The sequence below is a fragment of the Channa argus genome, chromosome 8 (assembly GCF_033026475.1).
Source record: "Channa argus isolate prfri chromosome 8, Channa argus male v1.0, whole genome shotgun sequence".
Taxonomy (NCBI): Eukaryota; Metazoa; Chordata; class Actinopteri; order Anabantiformes; family Channidae; genus Channa; species Channa argus.
The window spans coordinates 1,706,776-1,730,594 of NC_090204.1; the positions used below are offsets into that span (position 1 = coordinate 1,706,776).

At 38.9% G+C, this 23,819-nt stretch overlaps 1 protein-coding gene across 2 annotated transcripts in view; it reads left to right on the forward strand.

Moving 5' to 3' along the window:
* slc1a7b (solute carrier family 1 member 7b) overlaps positions 1 to 23,693 on the forward strand; it is a 30,526-nt gene extending 6,833 nt beyond the window's left edge. The window contains exons 2-11 of one of the 2 annotated variants that reach the window (XM_067513283.1): positions 3,633 to 3,712; positions 6,580 to 6,795; positions 11,494 to 11,536; positions 11,641 to 11,872; positions 12,000 to 12,099; positions 12,917 to 13,150; positions 13,944 to 14,138; positions 18,218 to 18,352; positions 18,464 to 18,575; positions 19,563 to 23,693. In XM_067513283.1, the coding sequence (XP_067369384.1) occupies positions 3,633 to 3,712; positions 6,580 to 6,795; positions 11,494 to 11,536; positions 11,641 to 11,872; positions 12,000 to 12,099; positions 12,917 to 13,150; positions 13,944 to 14,138; positions 18,218 to 18,352; positions 18,464 to 18,575; positions 19,563 to 19,823 (1,608 nt within the window). In that variant the 3' untranslated portion in view covers positions 19,824 to 23,693. The remainder of the gene's footprint in view (positions 1 to 3,632; positions 3,713 to 6,579; positions 6,796 to 11,493; positions 11,537 to 11,640; positions 11,873 to 11,999; positions 12,100 to 12,916; positions 13,151 to 13,943; positions 14,139 to 18,217; positions 18,353 to 18,463; positions 18,576 to 19,562) is intronic. The other variant, XM_067513282.1, reaches the window with a different exon arrangement.
* Positions 23,694 to 23,819: the final 126 nt, after the last annotated feature.

Genomic DNA, 23,819 nt, shown 5'->3' on the forward strand with positions numbered 1-23,819 from the left:
TATACGTTGATACAGTAAAAGAGTCAAATGAAAATCTTGTTCTACATCCAGTAGACACAGTTTCCAATAACATATCATTCATTGTGTATCAGGTTCCGCGTGGTTTGCTTTAAAAATATGTCTACCTGAGATTAAATTTGAAGCATGATCATGGCAGAATAATTATTACAAGGAAAGCAATCTCTGACAAATATCTCCTACCTCTGGTGTGTTGGAAGTCATTAGTCCAAAATATGAAACTTGTATCAGGTTAATGTGAGTCATGAAGTGAGTATGAATACAAATGGGGTATGTGATCTGTAATTAAAAGATCCCCTTACTACAAGGTTTTCTGTTGGGTTGAGAAATCATAGTGACATTACATTATGTTCCTCACAGACTATATTAGTAGTTCTACAATAGCAATTTATAAATATAAATTGTAAAACGTGGGTTAAATTGTGAGACTGCTGATCATTGAAACTGAGCTTTACAAATTTGGAGTGATTCAGAGGATTTTCCAGCAAAGTCAACTGCAACATCAATACAGCTGAAAACATGTGAGAGTTTACGCTGTTTTCATTGTTGATGTTTTCCAACAGAATCCATCTATTCATTTTATTTCAGTTCACCTCTACATGAGCCTCTTGTGTGTCTACTATACAACTACATGATTTTTCAAAGTTTCGAACACAACAGACAGCACGTGTGTCCTTAAGGGTGTTTTAAGAAACATTCCACTCGTCCTTCGGGTATTTATTAGGCTGGCGGTTGCAGAGTCATGAATAAACGTGACAAAGGAACACGAGACCTGAGAAGAAATGTTGAATTGAATCAGCATAAAAATGAGCCTGCACACCTTATTACTAAACCACTCAAAAATGTGTAGCGGCCTTTCTGTGGCTCATTCATTCACTCAGTGTGTGCAGTAAACTGGATTCCTGCCGTGAAATGTTGAAGGTCAATTACACTTTGATGTGCAGGATTATCAAACGCTGACTACCATAAAGCAAACCACTGTCACAGTGACGACTTGGGAGAAAAGAAGCTTTTTCAAGCTCTTGACACGCTGCCAGCCTCATTTTGACAGAGTGGAGATATGAGGTCTGGCTGCTGGGGATGGAAGCAGCACAGCTGACAGAGAACAGCTGTCCTGTCGCTCTGGAGCTTTGCCAGTGTTACGCTCAGCAGACACGGAGACAAATCCACCAAAAAACCTGTGAAATTTGCAGATTTGTGCCCAACTGGCACCCATAACTCTTAGACCTTGGAAACGTTCACCTGGTCGTTTATCTGTGACTGTTCCTGCTGTTATTTTCTCACATGGACAGTATCTGTCTGTGTTTAGCGCTGACTCTCTAATTTGTCACGCGTCTCACTTGGCAGCGATAAAAGGTGTCACTTGCCGAGAAAATACTGGTTCCACCTACAACGACAAGCCATAGTAAGTAAAGGGGGTCGGTGTCTGCTTTCCATCAAATGAAAATGACAATCATGCTCATGCTTATACGCTCGATCTCCCGTATGATTGATTTCTGCATAAGCAGCCTGAGTTGTTAGCAGCCGTTTTATGACTAGACAAGACAAGATTCCTGCTCAATCCGTCTTCTAGCATCATTAACTAAGGGAGGGATGATAAATGTGCTGTCAACAATCAACATTATGATTGTAATAATCACTTCTGCATCGTTTCAGCAGGGCGTCACTTCATTTAAGCTCCCTTACACAATATTCTGAGTTATCCACAGGGAAACTATAATAGAAAAGTGTCTTAGTCCCTAAAACATCTCGGCATTTGGAGTAAATCACTTAGCATTGCAGATGGTGGGGCCTCTGAAGATAAAGCACAGTAAGTACAGAAGAGGACAAAAGTAAACTTCAGGTGTACATTACCAAACGCTGTGCACTGAACACATTTGTGTTCAAGGTCAAAAAATGGATAGTTTTGAATATCAGCTTTTATTAGTGGTATTTACATTTACACCTACATACAACAAAAAAGCTAGAACAGCACATTTTGTATCCAATGGGACGAATTCTAAGTGAGCAAAAGTATCAGAAGTAATAATTTTAGAGCAAATTAAACAAAGCTTTGTCTGCAAGTTCCTTTTTTGTAAACTACTCCACCAGTTGTTATTGGTTTCTCCCTTTATTCTCCTTTGCAACACGGTCCATGAAATACATGGTCAATTCTTGTCTGGTGAAGGACTTGGTCAAGTGTTTTGGATCTTTCTGCATGATGAAGCTTTCAATTAGATTTGATCCATTTGGGCAGAGAAACTCTTTACATTTACATCCACTCAAGTAACCTGGTTGCTAGAAAGCCACATTTACAGTGCTGCAGAGAAGTAAGTAAGACTTGTTCTGCAAGCCTGGCTCACAGCTTAGTGACAAAAATCTTTCTGACTTTTCTTTTTTTGTGGGTGTTCATGTCACAGCAGAGTAAAAAAGGAGAGACATATGCAGTTGACTCACAATGAGAACATCTGAATTAAAAAATCCACACAGGAAAGTGACTTATTTAGACTTTAGATGAGACACTTTTCTAGGCCGATTTGTTTTAAGAATGAGGCGACTTCATCCCACTAATGATCTCTCCTATCATCCAACCTTTCGCTTAGCTGCGTGTTCCTGTCTGCACATTTTTTCACGCGCATGCATAAGCCTGTTTATGTGTGGCAGAGAAATCAGACAAAAATCTACCTGGGGCAACCCGGTTTCCCTGATCCCCTACACCGATACCCGAAACCAGTTTTTACATTTACATGACCGTTAAAAATCAGCTTTTCCTGAGTAACCCGGTTACTTAAGTCCATGTAAACATTCACTCATTGACTGCTGCCGTTTTCCTTTTGCTGACCCATTCTGTGTATGTTGCTTAGTACACCAGTGGTTTGTCTTATCTTTTCTGAACTTCAGTCTGTGGGGATTGTATACACCCCCATTAATAAGTTAGGAATATTTGACTTTTGGATGAAATTTCAGAATCCACCTAAAATGCACTATAACATTTAGAGGTGAACATTTTTACACTTTCCAAATGAAAAACAACAAATACTATTAGTCACAATGGAAAAAAAAGAGTATCCGGCTTACAGAAGAATCAAATGTTAAAAATATTGTTTCCTGTGCTCCATTTTTAAAGCCAGTGTGTGTGAAGGTCTCCCCTATCACATACACTAAAATGGCTTTGAGAAAGACTTTCTTCACACACTGGGGCCTATGGACCACAAATAGACCACAAACAGTTTAAAGCTGCCAACAGTATTATAATCTATACTGTACATGGGCATGTAAGTTTTCTGTTCAGACACAATTACAAAAATGCAATGCGTTCCTTTAAACATCACAGTCCTCACAGTCACAAATGATATGGCTGACAATATCATCATAAGGAAAAGGGTCCAGTGCCTCTAATGTCCTGCGTGGGCTCTACTTCGAACCTACACTGAAACTTAAAGAGTTAGTGACAGAGACATTTTTTGCTTAAGTGGCATAAGTTTGCAGCTCGTTTTCAGAGGCCGTAAAAATGCCTTGTTCTTGTTCATTTTTCTTCTAAACTTCAAGGGTTTCAACTTTTCACGAAACTAATCTAATCCAATTTCCTTCCAGATTACCTGTTACCATTACTTATTTTTCTCTTTCTCTGACAGGAAGTGAAGTACTTTCAGTTTCCCGGAGAGCTGCTGATGAGGATGCTAAAGATGCTGATTCTCCCGCTTGTCGTGTCCAGGTACTGATATCAGGCTTTTATTATAACCCTGGCAGCTTGAATTGGTTCAGGCTACAATTATTCTTCACCTTTTGTTACTAGAATGATGGAAAATGCTGCACATAATAGGGACAGCTAGATAGATGTGAGGCGCTTTGTTGCATGGGGTTTTCACACTTTCAAATTTGAGCTTAAAAGTTCAAACCTATTTAATCTAGAATATAATGTATTCACATTTATTTGAATGTGATCAATTTAATCCCAGATCGTCACGTTTCCACCGCCATGCTTCACTGGTGTTAGGCAGGTCTCTAGCATCTTTTCATAAGGTCTGCATCAAAAACAACACACTTCCACTCTTTAGTCTGTTCGAAATTAACATTATTACTTTACCTCACTCTTGCAACAAGTCAAGTAACTTGTTGCATTTCTCGGTATGTTACTTATTCAAAGGGTCTGAAAGCCGGAGAGCCAGTAGTTGAAATGGGCAACATTTCATACATCGCACACTGTTTGCAGTCAAAGGCTTTGTTAGTTCTTTGTTGCTTTTTGCATCTGCTGTCAGCGATTAAAGTCCGGTTTTAGTTCTCCATGGCTGCAGAGGGCTCATATCTCGACGAGCTTTACATTGTTGTGCTGTCTAAATAAGACTTTTAAAGTTTGCGGTTGTGTTTTTCACAGTGGAAAGAAACTTTAACCAATATCAGCAATTCCAAGGCCTGTTATAATATTGTTCTTACCACTTTTGTTCCAAAAAAGACTAAAGAATAAAAATATTTCCAGGCCACCTTTATGTTTATGGTGCTGCTAATAGTGATGCGTGCAAAAGCATTCACTATGAATATCAAATGTTGATTTCAAATCCATAATTGCACCAACAATGGTACCAACCACAGTAACATAGGATCAGTACTTCCTTAATGTAACAGCACGTTTCACATCCCACTGTCAAGAAGTACTGATTATTAGGGCAGACCATGACTTTTGTACTAGGCCCAACATATTTATTTAATGTTTTTGTGCCTAACACTGCACCTTACGCAGTGGCACTATTTTAACAGTAAAGATTCATGGATTCGTATGAGAGTGTGGGTACAAACGTCATCTGTGGCTGTTAAAGTTGGAGGACTTGATGGTCAGTTAGACATTTTCTTCTGCTACTTTTAGCATTTCGAAGTGGGAATTATTCTATTATGCTGTAATATAAGGTTGTATCATTGTTTCAGCAACCCACTGTATTTCTGCTGACTGCGCAAGACTGTCCAATTATCATCCCGTTACTTTTTAATTAGACTCTCCAAAAAAATGGATGGGAACTTTAAAACAATGATCTGCATGTTGCATGGGTTTTCTCCAAGAACTCAGGTTTCCTCCCCGAGTCCAAAAACATGCATTTTAGGTTAATTGGTGACTCTAAATTGCCTGTAGGTGTGAATGGTGAGTGGTTGTCTGTCTGTGTTTTGGCCCTGAGATAGACTGGAGACTTGTTCAGGGCGTCTGCCTCTCGCCAAATTACATGATTTGCAAGGGCGCAGTACATCAGTCTTCTCTTAACAAAACTTCCAGCCGGATCTGACAGATCATCTGATTCTGTATAGAACAGGAAATTAACTGATGTTTTAATGTGAAAGCACAACACACACGAGAATCAACTTTATGAATTACAGAATAGATGAGAAGCAGCAGCAGTTTGAAATAAATCTTTGCATCTGAAGACCCACAAAGCAATGCCCTGAAGATAGAGAATGTGACTGAGCACTGCCTCTGAGGTCTGCTGTGATGTGTGCTGTGCATGACTGAAGTGCCAGTATTTCTTTCAAAGTTAAGTCGACCCCAATATTCAAGAGAAACCTCAACGATGGCAGACGAAGAGTAGGTGGACAGCTGCAGTGACTATCTTGAATTCATGAATATGAAATAGACAATAGATAGGAAAAACATTTGGTGCAGATATAAGCATAAACATCCTTTCAATTTCACAGCAGCCAACGAAAGAATACAATCAAAATACTGTTTGGTTGACTACATCCAAACAAAGATCAATGGTTATTAACAGCTAACTCTACAAACCAATCGCTCAGGTCGACTTGTGTTATATTTCTGATCGGACTTTCCTACACGCAGGACAACATTTATGTACCTGACAACCCAAAATGTTATCCCCAGCTCAAGGGAAACAGCAATCCATGCACAAGACCTTCGATTGGCAACCTTTAGCAAAATCAGAATTTCCGGTCTAATCTAACCTTTGAACCTAAACTGTGTATATCTCTAACCCTAAAATGTTCAATTTTGAAGCGAAGCCATGATTGATCCCTGAACCTAAGCATGTTTTTTGTGCCTAATGAAAGTGAATCATGATCCGAGTGTTGTCATGTCATTAAATTGATTATTTGTAACAGTTCTGCAAGGCACAGACAAATAATGTTGGTCCTGCTTGCAAAACAGTATTGATAATGAATAAATGTCCAACGGGGATTTTGGTTTAATTTTTGACCTGGAAAAAAGCACAACACACACTACAATTCCATTTAGTATTCGATCTAAAGCTTTCAGTTGTGTTACGTTAGTTTCCTCAGTGGATCATTCTCAAACTTGGGCATAATTTCGTTCTAAGTGTGCAGACAACTGCTGCCGAAAGCGATGTTAAGTTGCATACTTGTGTATATGTTGGCAATATTGTTAAAGCTTAATTATCACCGTAAAACTGCTGCTGTTGTCAAGATCACAACTTGGAGGTTTAAGGAAAGTTTTAGGGAAAATTATTTAAGAATATTTGCTAAAGAGAGGATTTGTGATGTGTTAAGTACATGATGTCGATAATTTCAAATATTCTTACAGTGTCAAGTGTCACTTATAATTGTGTCTAACATGAATGTTTCCTCCAGTTTGATGTCAGGACTGGCTGCCCTGGACGCCAAGTGTTCCAGTCGACTTGGTCTGATCACAGTGTCTTATTACCTGTGGACGACCTTTGTGGCTGTGATAGTTGGAATTATCATGGTGTCCATCATCCACCCAGGTGGTGCAGCCCAGAAGGAAGACTCCGAGGACAGTAGCAAGCCTATCATGAGTTCTGCTGATGCTCTGCTGGACCTTATTCGGTAAGCTCTCCACAACGTCTGCCTGATCCTACAGCCTGTCTGTACAACTACTGTGCAGTGGAGCGCATTCTGTTCAGCTGTCTGACCTTAAGGGAAGTCCCTTTACAGCCACATGGGACAGCATCCACCATGTCAAGTGTTTCTTCCACCGAATTGCATTTAGCTTGAAGTGTGATTCATTCAACAGGACAATGGAGGGTGGATAAGAGAAAGTGTACACTGAAAGCCTCACACAGATACAATAAATATAGAATTTATTTAGGGAGACATAATCCTGAGCCATTCAATTTGGGAATGTGCAGATATCCAGTCCAATTTAAATTAGCCTAAATACCATTTAATTGCGTTCCTTTGGTGTTGTCCTCAGTGAGTTGGCCTTAAAAGCAGAAACTAATGACTTCTAATGCAAAAGCTATTTAAAAGCGATATAATCTTTTTTGGATTCATCTGTGATGTTAAATGATTTTACTTTTACACCAGTTTATGAAGATTAGGAGTCACAAGAGTTTTATTAGGCTAAATTCAGTTGCCAAGTAGCATTTCATTGATGTAATTTGTCTAAAACTCATGGTGCTCGTCATCGATGTGTTTTTAACAAAAGCTCCTGGTAAAAATAGGTTTTAAATAGAAATCTCTGAGTGTCCTGGGTCAAATACACTCTGAGATGTCAAAGTCTATCAAATAAAGCAAGTGCTCATATTAACACATTTCTATTTTAGTTTGATTTGAGCAGCATCTCCTTTCCCATCTGCTTAGCTCATTATTATATTTATGGAATTTAAACAGTCTCATATCTGTCTCATCACTCTCTCATAAGTGTTAATTAAAGCAATTTTATTCATGTACCTGCAGAAATGAAGTTGGGAGCATTTTCCAGTAGGTGTTTTTCTTACCCTTTTAAAGCCAAAAGAATCAAAACTTTATACAGGTAAAAACCTCTTATTCCTAATTCTCCAGAGCGAGAGAGACACATTATTCAGTAAATTTTGTATAATTGCTAAAATTAGCATATTAGCATAATTCTGTTTTTATCTTAAAAAGTTTTACTATGTAACAGCTTTGCTTTCAACACATTTTATTAATGTGTTAATGGTTCATCAATCACGGTTGATAATATATCAATAGCAGCAGGCAGTATTAATTCCTCAGTCAAACCCTGCGACTCCGTATGTATTTGCTGCAATCATTCCTCCTGTTAATACAGGCCTTTAAGAAATCCCTCCAAAAGATATTGATATACTGTAAGTGATGGAGGCCAAAATCCACAGTCATCCATCTGTGCAAAAACATACTAAAAAGTACATTCTAACACAATAAAAGGCTTCAACCTTTTAAATAGATTCCATTTTCATTTAAAAATCTTCTTTGTTTTCTTCCATGCAGTTCAACAGAGAAACACGAAGCCACATGAAAAGCTTTAAAGTTGGATGATAATCCACTTGATTTTATAAACTCAGGCTGCTGAAGTCTCATTTTAGCTGCAGATAGAGATTTCTGCGTACAGCGAGGATTGTTGATGTTGGCCCACATTAACTCCATTGAAAATGAGGAGAGTTGGTCAGTGTGGACAGAGAACAATTACAGCAAGTAATACGGTTACTGTAACTTTGACCTTTGGCCACCAAAACCGAATCAATTTGTCTTTTAGTCCTGAACCGATAACGCCTCTGGTCATGTCCCTGTTGTGAAAAAAATACTTGCTTGAAAAAGTGTTTTGCAGCTACAGCCAGACTTCATCTACAACAAAAGCATTAAATGCTAATTATAATCTCAAGCAGATTTTTTTTGCACGTTCTAAAACTAAACAATTTACAAAATTTATATTTAAAGTCTTCCAACTCTAGAATACTGTCTGAGAACATCTGTTGACACATATAAATTGAGTATAAATACAGATTTTTTGAAAACACCCTAAACGGAAGAAAATCACTGACCTTTTCTTTAAGGTCACCTGCTGATCTATTCAGCTTGTCTACACAACTCTGTGTTGTGTTTAATGGCCTGATGTAACTCCACTGTTCCACCAACAGCATGACAGAAATACCTCAAGAGGAACAATGTACAATCCTGCTAAATCATGCTGGGTCTCACAAATGGAGTGGCATGCTTTATTGAAGATAAAGGAAATGTTTAGTCGACGGTGATTAAGTCATCCCAGACTAGAGGAACTTAAAAAGCTTAAGACGACCAATGTTTTAATCCTTTCTCATGAATCCAAACAGTGTGATGCTGTGAGGACAATGTTGACCTTTGAAAAGGAGTTTTTCCTTATTTGCATGACACGTGTGTCCACTCTGAAGTCACACTTTTAAAACAGTTAACACACAGGCTAATAACGCTGCCTTATAGAACACATTTTCTTAGCAAAAATGCTCTTACAGTAACAAAACACTGACAACGTGCAGCAAAAGTTAAATTATCTTTCAACCAAAAGACACGTCTTTGCAAACTGTCTTTGACATGCAAGACCTACAGTGAGCATCCAGACTGGAACAATTCAGACAGTGATTATAGCACAGCATTTGTAATGTATTCCTTCTTCAGGGAATCAGATTTTTTATTTTTTTTTTTACTGTAGTTTATTTTTTTCACTATTCATCCCATTCTTGTCATTACTATATCTCAGGAAAACTTACAGGGAAATTTATCACATCTCATACAAACGTCTAATTGACCTCCTGGTTGAACTGATTAGACTATGACTTTGGACGGATGTGTGTAAACTTCAGTGATTCACTAAGGTACACTTGGGAGCCTGGGAGTGGTCGTGGAGAGAAAAAATACGTATCTCAAGGCCACATTGTCCTAATTTGAGCAGTCAAAATGCTATTGCAAACACATGAGATACAGTTTATTCCCAGATTTTTGCTTAATTTGAGCATCTATCATCAGTGTGTATATATAAAGCCAGAATCAACAACTAAGTTATTGTGAGATGTGCATCACTTCCGAAGATCAGGAATTCAGAGCCTGGTTGATGTTATTACCTGATATGAATGAAACAAGATATCTGACTATCATAAATTAAATTGAACTAGCTCTGAGTGGTTTGAACACCTTAATATTTGACATCAAGTAGTAAAATGCAATTTTAATTAGATCTGATCTGTGTTGCTTGAGATAAGTTGCCTAACTATTTATATTCTGTTGAGTGAGTCTGATAAATTAGTATTTGTGAATGACTTAACCAGATCTGTTTCAGAGAAGCAGCAAGTTTGTGCCAGGCTGAGAGAGGGTGCACAGGAAAATATAAAAACACAAATTTATCTCGTTCAGCAAGTTGTTGAAATTGTTCACTACATTTACAGCAAAGTCTCTAATATTGCTGATCGCTGGAACAAGTTGGGAATTTTTTCTGACTTTCCTTTGCAGTTCAATCATTGAATCCTGGCAGATTTGATGTAGCTTAAAGCTTTTCAGTCTTAAAGTGACATTAGATACCAACCACTAACACAACAGGATCATTAATAAAAGGCTTTCAAAATAATAATAGATTATTCAGTGGTGTGAACATGAAATTAACAATTGTTTGTTTTGTAATTTAGGTGAAGTCTGTGTGTGCACCTCCGCTAACTACACCCACACACATTGTACATTTTAGCCTCTCAGTCAAGTCTCAAGATGGCATGTGTATAAAACCCTGAGCCTCAAGCAGCTGTTAACCTTTGTAGCTGCTCAATATTTTGGGGGGAATAAAATTTATGAGAGGCAGCTTGATTCATATCATCAGGGCTCATTATTTCCTGAGGTGTGATGCGTACAGTATCTTCGAATAGTTATTGTGTCATATTCCAGCTTTCGATTGTTGTAGTAACCTTAAAAGGTGGAGCTTCATAGCTTTAACTTTAAGCTGTTCAATGCCTCTAATCTGTACATCATGTTTTAGTTATCAGATATTATTGAGCATTATTTTTCTAAATACAATGAAGATAACTATGAACGTAACACCAACTGCAGTCAAACAGACCAGCGAGTGGACCATTTTCATTTTTTTAGAAAGGTCACTAAATGTCACTGCATGGTATCAGTGAAATAGCAGGGGAAATATTTAGCCTGGAGCACCAACAGATTAAATGATTTTATTTTGTATTTTCACGTTTTGCAGTATATTATGTGGACAAATGTGAATAATTATGTCTCTCTGTCATCACATGCACTGTGAAAAGTGTAATCTTTTCTTTGGAACTTGCTGACTATGACTCATTCTTTTTACCACGACAAAAAAACATCCGAGAGCTCTTTTGTTCTGCAGTAAAAAAAATTAAAATAACCCAGCTTACTGTACAGTACATGTGTAATGATGGGAGACTTATTAAAAGATAGGAGGCTACAACGATTCATCCTGTTCATTTTGATCATAAATACTGTAAATCCTTTTCCAAAGCCCTTTTCTACAGAAAATGATGAGGGACAAAAGGCGCAATTCTTACAAAATTTTAGAAGATGCTCAATTAATGTGACTAATTTGAAATACTGAAGCATTAAATTGTTTCAGGTCATTTAAACATCCAAAAGATGGAAAACTCTAGATTCTGTTCTCCATGACTAACATCTTGTAGTCAAATAGGCCCCTTCATTTTAATAAAGACTTGAAAATGTATGAACCTCTTCTTTAAAATGAAGTCTTGGAGTGGTACTATATTATGGAGTAGAATATTTTAATCTAATAATGATAATAATTCTGTCTTTGTCTTGCAGCAACATGTTCCCATCTAATTTGGTCCAGGCCACATTTCAGCAAGTAAGACCCTTGTCCTCCGAAGCACCTTCAAACATACCATGTAGTTTTTAGGACTTATCTAAATAAGAGTCTTACTCTGCTTCCTTTTTATTTCCTGGCAACAGTATCGAACAAATAGTGATGTCATTGTGAAGCCCAAGCCAACGGTGAGTCAGGCCCAATCAGAGTCCACGTCACGGCGAGTGCTCATCTACGGTATCCAGGACGATAATGGATCTGACATCCAGAACTTTGCACTTGACCTGACTCCACCCCCTGATGTGCTCATACGCACTCGGGAAGGAACAAGCGACGGAATGAATGTCCTCGGGATTGTTATTTTTTCAGCCACTATGGGTAAAAAGCTGAATTATTGTTCTCTGAATCCTGCAAAGTAACAATTTGCCTCTAATTTAGGATTCATTTGGGCGAATTATAAAGATTTTATCCATTATTTTAAAAGTAACATTATGTGTTTCCACAGGTATAATGCTGGGGAGGATGGGGCCAAACGGCACAGCTTTGGTCAATTTCTGTCAGAGTTTAAATGAGGCCGTCCTTAGAATTGTGGCTATTGTAATATGGTAAGGATTTTTCTTCTTACACATACAGAACAAACAGAAAGTATCCACCACCTTTAATATTTTTTTTACTTTCTTTACTCATAGTTTATTTAATTTGGCCTTGTATAAAAGTAACTCACATACATCATCACTGGTGCAACCAGTTGCTTTCCAAAGTCACATAAGCTTTTAAATTGAGATCACCTGAGTACAGTGAATGAGTTTAATATGTTTCACTATAAATGCATTGAGTCAACTTCTAAAACCAATTGGCCACGACAGATACTTTGATGATTCAGGTGAGTTACTTGAATTTCAAATATATTACAAAAGCATGAATATATGCCCAATGCACAAAATACTATGTTGTACGCTCAACGTTTTTTTGTTTACTTCTGATGATAAAGGACCATTTCTAGCAGCTAAATGTGCTTTTTTTTAGGTTTAGGTTTAGTTTAGTTTCTTAACTCTAAACCTAGCATAATAATTAAAATATGAATAAAGTATTTTAGGATTTTTAACTCTGTTGCTTTTTTCTTAAAACAAGCAGCTTTTCTTTCTCCCCAGTTTCTGTGCAAAACTTTCTACTCCCATTTTAAAATCCAAGACCCTGACTAGATCACTAGATATCTTATTATGCACACTGAGATGAAAAGCGTGGATTCTTTTTTAAGAAGATGTACATTTTCTCCTCTATAATTTTATGGTTCGTTTGCACAAGCATCGTATATTGGCATCGCTTGAAAATCTGTCAACACAATGACAAGTTGCATAATATATATAAAAAAGACTTCACAGTCACCTTTGATTACTTTAAGCTACATTTTATCCCTGCCAGGTACTTTCCATTCGGCATTGTGTTCCTGGTGGCAGGTAAGATCCTGGAGATGAGTGACCCGTCTGCCATGGGGAAGAAGCTGGGCTTCTATGCGGTGACTGTGGTGTTTGGTCTTGTGTTGCATGGCTTGTTCATCCTGCCAGCCATGTACTTCTTTATCACCAAAAAAAGCCCCATCGTTTACATACGGGGAATCCTGCAAGCCCTGCTCATCGCCCTGGCAACCTCCTCTAGGTAAAGAAATGTACTGTAGAATAAAAAGGCTCAAACTGTTTAATTGCTTTTGTCAATAGTTGTATGTTACCTCATTGTAAATCCAAATTATTCCTCCATGACACCAACATCTGGTGTGTGGGAGAAGAGACTGCAATTTTGACTGATCCATGTTTTTTATCTATATAATGTCAAGCAACATCGATAATGTCCTGATTGCTCCTTTAGTTTAAGACCTTTTGTTTGACCCACATATGCACTTGTTCAGCCCATACTGAAATGAATGGAAACCAGAGGCTGCCTGGAGGGTTGGAAAGCGCCGAACTGAAAATCTAAAACAAAGACAGCATACTTTGGAAAATCCTCCTCAGCAATTTTAAAGCGATGTGATTTTACATAACTTGGTTAAAGAAACACAAAAACATCACTGTGGCCCAGTCAATCTTTAAACTTTTCCATGTGCAGTCAATCCATGTTCTTGTGACAAAGTAGAGGAGGCAGTGTGTGTTCAGCTTGTGGTATAATGATGCTGGCGGTCACATTTTTTTTTTCTTTTTTTAGCCAAGTCAAGCACAATGAGCAGTGAGCATGCATGCATGTCTGTGCTGAGCTCAGACCAGTAAGAACATCTGCTGCATGCTGAATGCCTTGTAAAACATGATTGCATCCCCTTCTTTTTCAGCTGTTTGCTTCATCACAACAAACCATAACTAGTTACACTTGCTTATACACATGCCCAGGAGAAATTAGCAGATGGGCGTGTAATGAGTTTCAGCCTGAACTTTGACTGTTTTGTGTTCTCTGTCTTTTACAGCTCTGCCACATTGCCTATAACCTTCAAGTGCCTCTTGGAGAACAACCACATTGATCGCCGAATCATCCGTTTTGTGCTCCCCGTGGGCGCCACCATCAACATGGATGGCACTGCTCTCTATGAGGCCGTGGCAGCAATATTTATCGCACAAGTTAATAATTACGAGCTGGACTTTGGCCAGATCATCACCATCAGGTCAGTGGACCATGTTGTCGGCCTTCCATCTGTGCTTGTAAGCTCATTAGCTCAGTGAAGATGTCATCGGGATTTTGGGGCAATGATACGAACAGTAACGGAACAGCTTTTAAAATATTCCCTTTACTTTTTCAGTTGTCTGTGGTTTTCTGCCTTAATTAATTGGACGGCAGTTTTTGTACATATTTTTTAAAGAAACATTTAAATGATCCAGACGGAGGCCAGCTGTTCACCCAGTTCTACTGTTTATGCTAAGCTAAGCTAACTGGTTGATTGCAGTATTTTTTTTTTTTTTTTTTATCTCTACAAGACATGAGAGTGGAGGGAATTGATCTTCCCATCAAACATGCACATACTGTGCTTTCTCAAATATCAAAACAATTTTTAAGGCTTACAGAAAGTAGTGTGATGGACTGAATGAGTGTCCAGTATATATTTTTTCAGATGCTCCTTTATTAACCTCAACTTCAGTAGCAATGCAGGAAAGTTGTTGTGAAGGGTTTTTCGCTGGACTCGCTGGAATCTTGGTTATTGTGTCTACATGTAGAATTTAAGCTCTTTGCTGGGGAGGCCATTGTCATGTTTTTTAACAGATGACATGGTTTAGAGAACTATCATATGTCTTCAAAAGATGTCTTTCAATTGTGTTTTTTTATTCATTAAGTTTTACTACAAGTGGCTATCACTATAAAAATCCAATTCCAGCTCAGGACATTTCCTGAGGGACCAGGAACCTTTTGAGGGCCTAAGTTCCTCTACCTGCATTGCCACTACATGAACCAGGGTTTGGACAGCCCACCTCACAGCTAGAAGGTCCCCAGTTCAAATGTACCTGCCTGCTGCAGCCTTTCTGTGTAGAGCTTGCTCGCCTGGGTGCTCCATTTTCTTCCCACAGTCCAAAGACATGTATGTTAGGTTAATTGGTGACTCTAAATTGTATGTAGGTCTGAATGTGAGTATGAATGGTTGTCTGTCCGTGTCTGTCACTCTGTGTATGTCTCTTTGTGTTGGCCCTGAGATTGACCGGTATACTGTCCCGCCTCACGCCCAATGACAGCTCCAGCCACCTGCAGCCCTAAACAAGATAAGCAGTTACAGATAATGGATGGATGGAACCAGGGTCTATAGTTCCAGGGTCATTTTCCTACAGCACAATAAAGTTCCTTGTCAAAGTGTAAAACTCTCTAAAGGTCCAGGAACTAGTGGCGTGGAACCTGCAGCGCTGAATATAACTGATTCACTTTCATTGCACACACTAATGCATTTCACAGTTTTTTTCCCCCTATATATTATTCAATATCTTTAAATAGGAAAGTATATGTAAACTGTTAATAAGGTAAAGTCATCATAATTAAGGCATGGTCATGGCTTCTCAAATCATTGCTTTTTACTAAAAACATAATAAATTATTGCATTATTTAATTAATAAATGTCAAACCCCTTCTACATTTATCACTGGGCATTTGATCATATAAAACTATGTGCTTATGTCTCTTTAAAAAAATGCCATGCTGTCTCAGTAAACCACCATATTCCGGTCACCAGCCCAGATGTACACCATCATGTACGTAGTCTTCATTTATCTACTCACATCATCTAACGACACAGAAGATCCTAAAGGACTACAGACAGTAACTATGGAAACGTTAGTAGTTTCTAGTCTGACTCAAGAGTCCAGGCATATTTTTAGGCTTTATTCTAGGAACAAATTAAAATAAAAAGATTTTTCTTTTCTTTCCTTTTCATCTAACCCTGTCCTCTGCATCCTCTTCTCTCACACCAACTAACTTCATGTCCTCCCTCACTACATCCATAAATCTTCCTCTAGACCTCCTGCCTGGCAGCTCCAACCTCAGCATCCTTCTACCGATATATTCACAATGTCTTCTGCCTGCACTCGCCTCTTCATCTCTTTTCCACACTCTCCGTTGCTCTGAACCGTTGACCCTAAGTACTTAAAGTCCTGCACCTTCTTCACCTCTGCTCCCTGTAACCTCACCGTTCCACCTGGGTCCCTCTCATTCACTCACATGTATTCTGTCTCACTGCAGCTAAGCTTCATTCCTCTGTTTTCCAGAGCAGACCTCCACCTGCTCCCTGCTCTCAATACAAATCACAATGTCATCTGCAAACATCATAGTCCATGGAGATTCCTGTCTAACCTCATCTGTCAGTCTGTCCATCACCAGAGCAAACAAGAAGGGACTCAGAGCTGATCCTTGATGCAGACCCACCTCCACCTTGAACTCCTCTGTAACAACTACAGCAAACCTCACCACGGTCTTACAGCTCTCATAACATGTCCTTCACCACTCTATGATACTTCTCTGCCGCTCCAGACGTCCTCATACAATACCACAGCTCCTCTCTCAGCATCCTGTCATACGCTGTATGACAGTTCTTCTTCCATCGTCCCATCACACTCCTGTCACCTGTCTATACATTTCCATCTTTATCTTTAATCACACTAACCTGCTGCACATCCTTCCCATCTCTATCTCTTTGTCTGGCCAACCTGTACAAATTCATCTTTCCCTCCTTACTGTCCTTACAAGTCCTCATAATCTCTTTGTTTGGCTTTGGCCACCTCTACCTTCACCTTACACTGCATCTCCCTGTACTCTTGTCCAATCTTTTCAGTCTTCTTAGCTAAACTCTTTCTCTGTATACACTCCTGAAATTCCTCGTTCCACCATCAAGTCTCCTTGTACACCTTCCTCATTCCAGATGACACACTGAGCACCCGAGTACCTGTTTCCATGATCACTGTAGTGGTCCGGTCATCCCGAAGCACTTCCTGACCACCCAGAGTCTGTCTCAGCTCCTCCCTAAAAAAACTACACAACATTCTTCCTTTTTCAACTTCCACCACTTCATCCTTTGCTCTGACTTAGTCATCTTCATCTTCTTCACCATCAGAGTTATTTTACACACATCCATCCTGTGTTGTCTGGCTACACTCTCCCCTACCAATACTTTACAGTCACTGATCTCTTCAGATTATAACATTGACACAAGATGTCATCCACCTGAGTGATTCTGTCTTCTCTCTTATATGTCACCTTATGTTGCATCTTCTGGAAGAAAGTGTTCACTACAGCCATTTCCATTTTTGCACAGTCTACCACAATCTGTCCTTCTGCATTACTATCCTGAAGACTTAACCTGCCCATCACATTCTCCATTTCTCTTCCTATGCGACCCATGGTAGAACAACTTGAACCCTTGAACCTGGTCTCCTGGACACACAGCATATCTACCTTCCTTCTCTCCATCATGTCAACCAACTCTCTAGCTTTCCCTGTCATAGTCCCAACATTCTAAGTCCCTGTTGTTGGTTCTACAGTCTCGGCTCTCCAATTCTCTCTCTGCCTACGAACATGCCTTCCTCCTCTCCTTCTTTGACCAAGGTCAACAGCACTGGTGGCAGTCCTTTTTAACCCCGACCCCGACCAATCTGGTATGAAAGTCAGATTCTGTGTGGAAGTCATGATTCGCATGTTTAATTTGCCAGATTTTACGTCAGATGCCCTTCCTGAAACAACCCTCTGCATTTATCCAGACTTGCGACTGCCACAAGAAGACACTGGCTTGTGTCCCCTTGTGGTTGCATTAAATTAAGATAAAAAGCTACTCCACTTATTTGCACTATGAGTGTGTGAGCTCAAAAATCCCTTAAAATTCTTATATGATTAATTTCTTCAGTGTTAAGCAAAACGACCAACATACTTTCTGCTACTGCCCACGAAGAAACTAGTACCACTTAATCAAAGATCGTCTCAGTCTAAGGCAGGACTTGATTTTGTGTGACACCAAAATCTATAAGATCAGTATATAGATTGGTTTTAAATTAACTCCCAGATGTTTTAGATGTTGGCTCTTAAGTGATCCTGATGATGGACATTTTTGAAGAGAGTATTGTGTAGCAGTCAATTACTAGCTGTAACAAACCATTGAAGATCAACAACCGTCTTTAATACTTACATTATTTACAAATACATGTTAAGAAACATGTTTATGTGTATTAATTATCCTATTCATTAACATCAGGTCATACTGAATTCTATATTCTCCACCAGCATCACGGCCACTGCAGCCAGTATCGGGGCAGCAGGGATACCACAAGCCGGACTTGTCACCATGGTGATAGTGCTAACGTCTGTCGGGTTGCCAACCGATGACATCACTCTGATCATCGCAGTAGATTGGGCATTGTAAGTAGCATGCGTACATGTGATCACCTTCTTCATGATCTGCACTTCATTTGGCCAAAATTGTGCGAAATATTTCAGGTTTAATTTGAACTTCACGTTTTTCCGGTTCAGAGACAGATTCCGCACCATGGTGAATGTAATGGGGGATGCTTTGGCTACAGGCATCATGGCACACATCTGCAGAAAAGACTTCATGAAAGAAGGAGATGGGGTGAGTCCTGCTGTGAAAGAGTCGCAGAAAGTGACAAAACCAGCTATAAGACTTGGAACGGATACAGTTAAAAATCCTAGCAACTGCTAATTCTGGACTAACAAGCTATTAGGATCAAAGGTTTTTGCCCCCTGTGCTGTCAGAGCGACCATGAACATCTCATGTTATTTTGTTCCTTTTCTTTAAATGTCACAGATTTTCGTAAAAAATGCAGACACTTGGGAATGAAGTTTTTTGTGTGTATAATTGCTGCAATTATAAGTTCTACATCTAAACAATATTATAGAAACAATTACAGGGAAATGGCTTTGAGATTTTGTGTCTGTCTCTACCTTGTCCTATTTCTCTACTAGATAAAAACATTTGGGTGCACAGGGTTTATTTTTTTTGGCAGGGGGGGGAGGTCTGAAATAAACCATGTTTAAAAGTATACATGTGGTTAAATGTTCCTTGTAAGTTTCACCTTTAGCAGACACTTCATGTAGCCATTAACAAGCTTTTTAGGAGAATCTCAGTTAAATGTGGACACATATTTTCAATAATTTCCAAATGTGACCACATTTGAACCTATCTAGCTGATAATTTGAGACAATGTTGAACATGTCTAAGATAATCCTCCTTCTGCATTATTACCTACACCAGATCTGCAGCAAAACAGCCTCAGAGCACGAGGCTACCACTGTGTTAAGGTACAAACTAATGTCCTCTAAGCTGAGTGAGACAGTCGACGTATCCTTCTTAGAATATGGCTCCACCTCCCAGCAATGCCTATTCATGTGCTTATCAAATTAAAAAAAACTTTTTTTGGCAGATGGTTTACAATAATACTGGCTTGGAAACAAAACAGTTCAAAGAAGAAATATTGGCATGACAATAATGTCTATGATGAGTGTGTGTACAATTTCCTTAACAGTTGTTTGTTTCTTGTGCAATATGGTGTTGTAGTTTAAATTCTCTTTTTTCTTCAACTCTCTCTTTTTGTGCCACTTTTGCCCTTAGGTGCCTTTGATCTGTGAGACCAAACCCACAACGTCCATCCCGCCTCTGATGAACTGCCACAACAACAATGGCAACTACAGGCCCCCATCCTCAGGAGTCAAACATAAATCCATCCCCCCTGACGTGGCCCAGCTCATGCAGCTGGAGGAGGGTGTCCGTCCACCCACAGAGAGGAAGAAGCCTCTAATTCCTTCGAGACATCTGAAGAAGAGCAAAGAACACTACACGATTGAAATGAATGGCCTTGAGACCAATGTATAGCCTCTCCCTGCTGAGAAAAAGACATCTTCACAGGTAGCAGGATGGCTTGACCGAGCTTGTCTTCTCTCAGAGGATTATTGGTCAAAACGTTTTGTTGACATCAAAAGATCATAGCAGTGATGAACACTATTAAACTTGTCCTTGGTCTGGATATTCAAATCTCATACTCCAACCAAAACCAGTGTGATTACTTGGTTTGATTAACTGATTTGTAATTGATATCTAAATTTTTTTATGATTTGTAGGGAAAGTGAAACGTCCTAATTTGTTAATTTTGCCTTATCAAAGCTGGTGGTGCTGGGCAGATGATGATGAAGGGGAAGGAAAGACCGAAGAAGATTAGTTTAGGAATTTTTACCTGCGATAATTTTGATAAATAGAGAAAACAAAGAAAACAGAGTTTTGAACTTAATTTTATTAGACTTTCATGGCTGTTAAACAACAACAACAAAAAAAACCTATATTTTTTAACTTAACATAAACCAAGTCATCCTTGATTGTTGAGGGGACTTAATTGCTTCTGCATCTTTAGCTCTTGTATACAGAACACATGAACTTACACCACTCAGCCACAACATTAACAAAGCTTGATGTGGACACAGCAGAAATGTGCATATTTTCCCACACACGTTGGTATGTATAAACACAAAATGTGTGGGGAAAGATGTGTGAAGCTCGTCCATATTTACAAAAAATCCATACACACAGTTTTCTAGAGGCAGAAGGAATGAAATGATCCGGAGAAGAATAAAAATAAGATGAGACACACTCAGCTCTTAGAACATTGTCTAGTTGTTTTGTCAGGATTCCTGATTTTCTTTTTACTTTGAAATCTATATTACAATCAAACGCACATTTGAAGGCTTAATTTTAAACAACCATTTCAGTTATGGACTTTTTTTTTAATTTACAAAAAATATTTTACCCCTCAGCATTTTTTATCAAATGTTATACTTAACTGCACCTTGTAAAGTCTGTTTATACATGTGGACTATAAAACAATGACCAATCATCTTTCAGCCATTTAATGCAGAAGATAAAGTTATTATAGCAATGGTGGTTCACTATTGTGCTTAACAAATCCCTGGTACCGTTGCTACAAATGGCCACAAGCGTGCCTAAAGGTCATTTGTGATAAAAACCTCCCCGATGCATCACAATAACCAAATGTTCTTCCTCAATATTCTAATATCAGTATACAGTACAAACTGATGTTTGGGGTGTTTCTACTTCCATTCATGGCAAATTGTGGGAGTGGAAACGAACCATGCATGTGCGTTCATTTCCATGCGTACATGTCTGTTTTTAAATCTGGAAAAATATGCATATGCATAGTTCTGTCCCTGTTTTAATAATACATTTACACTGGGTTTTGGGGCTCTAGCCCCTGTTGGCTTTACTGTTTCGGTGGAAAGAAAATAGTGTGAGCACGCTGAACGGTCTGCAACTATGCAGCACCCAACACAGCTGCAATGCATCGTGTGTTCTGAGACCTGTCCATCATAGCCGGCGTTAACTACACCCCAGGATCAGTAGCTGGTCAGTAGCTTTGATACTCAAAGCGCTTTACACTGCTTCTAATTCATCCATTCACAATCACACACACACCAATGGGGGAGCTGCTATGCAGCTGGTCAACACCCACCGGGAGCAACTAAGTTGGGGTTCAGTGTCTTGCTCAAGGACACTTTGACTGGATCAAAACAACAACTGTAGGATTAGTGGACGAACGTTCTACCTCCTGCACCACAGTCTTCCCAAATACTGTGATACACCCCATATACTGTGTGCAAACACAGTAACTAGTCGTTCTAACAATTCCCCACATTCATGCCGGTCATGAGGAGATTGCACGCTAGCACGACTCTATCCTCCTGAGACCCAGCCTATTCCTTGATATCCTCTGTAGTGGACATGGGTTTTAGACCTATATCTTTTGACTCAAACCTTATGAAGTCCCGATGTGCTCCAAAGAGGACATCCTGGCCTTTCCAATGATATCTCATGTGTTTTGGATAGGACAAGGGGAACTTAGTTTTCATGGAGACAAAATGGAGACTCAGCAAAAAGCACTGCATTCCTCAAGAGTCAGGAGGCTATAGAAAGAAATAATACACCTTTTTTCATTATTTATTCACTTATACACTACTTATACCCCACATAATAGACACGTTAAGTTCACTGCACAGAAAGTAAAAAAAGAAACATTATTCATCTTATTGGACATGTTCATTATTGTTGTATTCACTGCTCTTTTCATTCTAAGAAGTGGCCAAAGATACTAAAATAAAAGGGCGATCGCAAAATGTTCACACAGTCACTAAATTGATTCTGTGGAAGAACATTTGAATAATTGTGGCCTAAAAGTAACTATTTTTATCGCAGTATTTTGGTACAAAATTCACCCAGTGTTTTTCCTTGCTAAGTAACTTCACTGGAACAGTTTCTGTTTAGTGTTGTTGCAAAATCTGCCAAAATAGGCAACATACTGACATTAGCTCCAACTAACTAAAAACAGTATTGGCACTTGTTTGAATTTTTTCTGTCGACTGTACAACTGCTCCAGCTTTGTAGCTGGAGTGTGTGAACATGAGAGACCTCAGACTCAGACTGTGCTCAGAACCAGGGACTCCAGCTGTATTAGATTTTGTCAGATATGCTCTCAAATGCCTTTATACAAACAACTTTGAAAAATACCCTATTGATTTAGCTACGGTCTCTCAAAGGTGCTGTATAGTGGCAATGGGACTCGTGTGAGGGTCTGACCGACGGAGGCCCAGACATTTAAACCCTGTGGACACATAAATATGTTAATACCTCAAGGGTCAACTGGTATTAGTTCTTTCATTACTCCACGACCTGTGTACTCCCAAATAGGAACTTCAAGCAAGGTGGTGATAACCACCTGGATAATTTCGCCGGAACCATTGGAACATTGGTTTTTGTGTGAAATGAAGATTGTGAATTTTGGCTCCAAATTGGTAATATTTATGAAGCCGTTTTTCACCTGACTTTCTTGGTTGGCAAATTATTTACTGTATCTTAATACCGACTGCAGACACATGGATGTATGCACCATTCGTAGTTGAATGTTGTGACAGAAAAATGTCATGTGTTCGTAAAGTAGATTCACAGAGCTCTGGAATATGCATCTGGAATATGGATGAAACCCAAGCTCAGACTGAAACATCAACTTCTGAGACCAAGTTTCCACTGCTTGTAATTGCACTCGTACAGACTTTGTAACTCGCTTTCACAAATGAATGGCACTATATGGTCAGTACAATCAGAAAGAGTCATTAGAGCATTTGACTATTGTATTAGGACAGACTTGGAAATCAGGACATACCTTTCACGTCTTTGCTCTTATCACACAAAGATTAAGACTCCAATTTACTCTGTCAAAAATGTTTTTGTCATAACCCTTTGTGAGCAGTTACTATCTGAGATTTCAGAGTGCTTTTCACTAAAGAGACACTTTTTTACTCTGACAGCTGTCAATACTTTTCTCATGGGCAGATAAAAGATTGTAATTGGACATGTTTTTTTTTTTCTTCTTTCCTTTTATCTAGACTGGACATTATGTCTGCACTCACAGCATATTGGAGACAAAAGAGAAATACGATGTGACACTGCTCTTTTAAGGTGGACATGCTGAAATATTGATCTGGAGTTCTGATGAATGTCAGAAAATGCAGTCTTCTTCAGCCTTTTTTCAATTTATTGCTGTGTTCAACGATTGTATAGGTGACAATATAATACTGCTGTATGTGACAGTCACACTGTATTCATAGCAATATAGTGAATGTAATAGAGTAAGTATTTAAAGTTAAAAAATATTATTCCTGATATACTTTTTTTATGACACAAGTGGAGACAAGTAGCAGCAGCAACAGCAGCCGCATAAAATAAAGCTTCAGATACGTTGAAACCGCTTTTATGTTTGGAATATTTCATTACGAGCACAAGGTAAAAAAGTAACATGAACATTCCTCC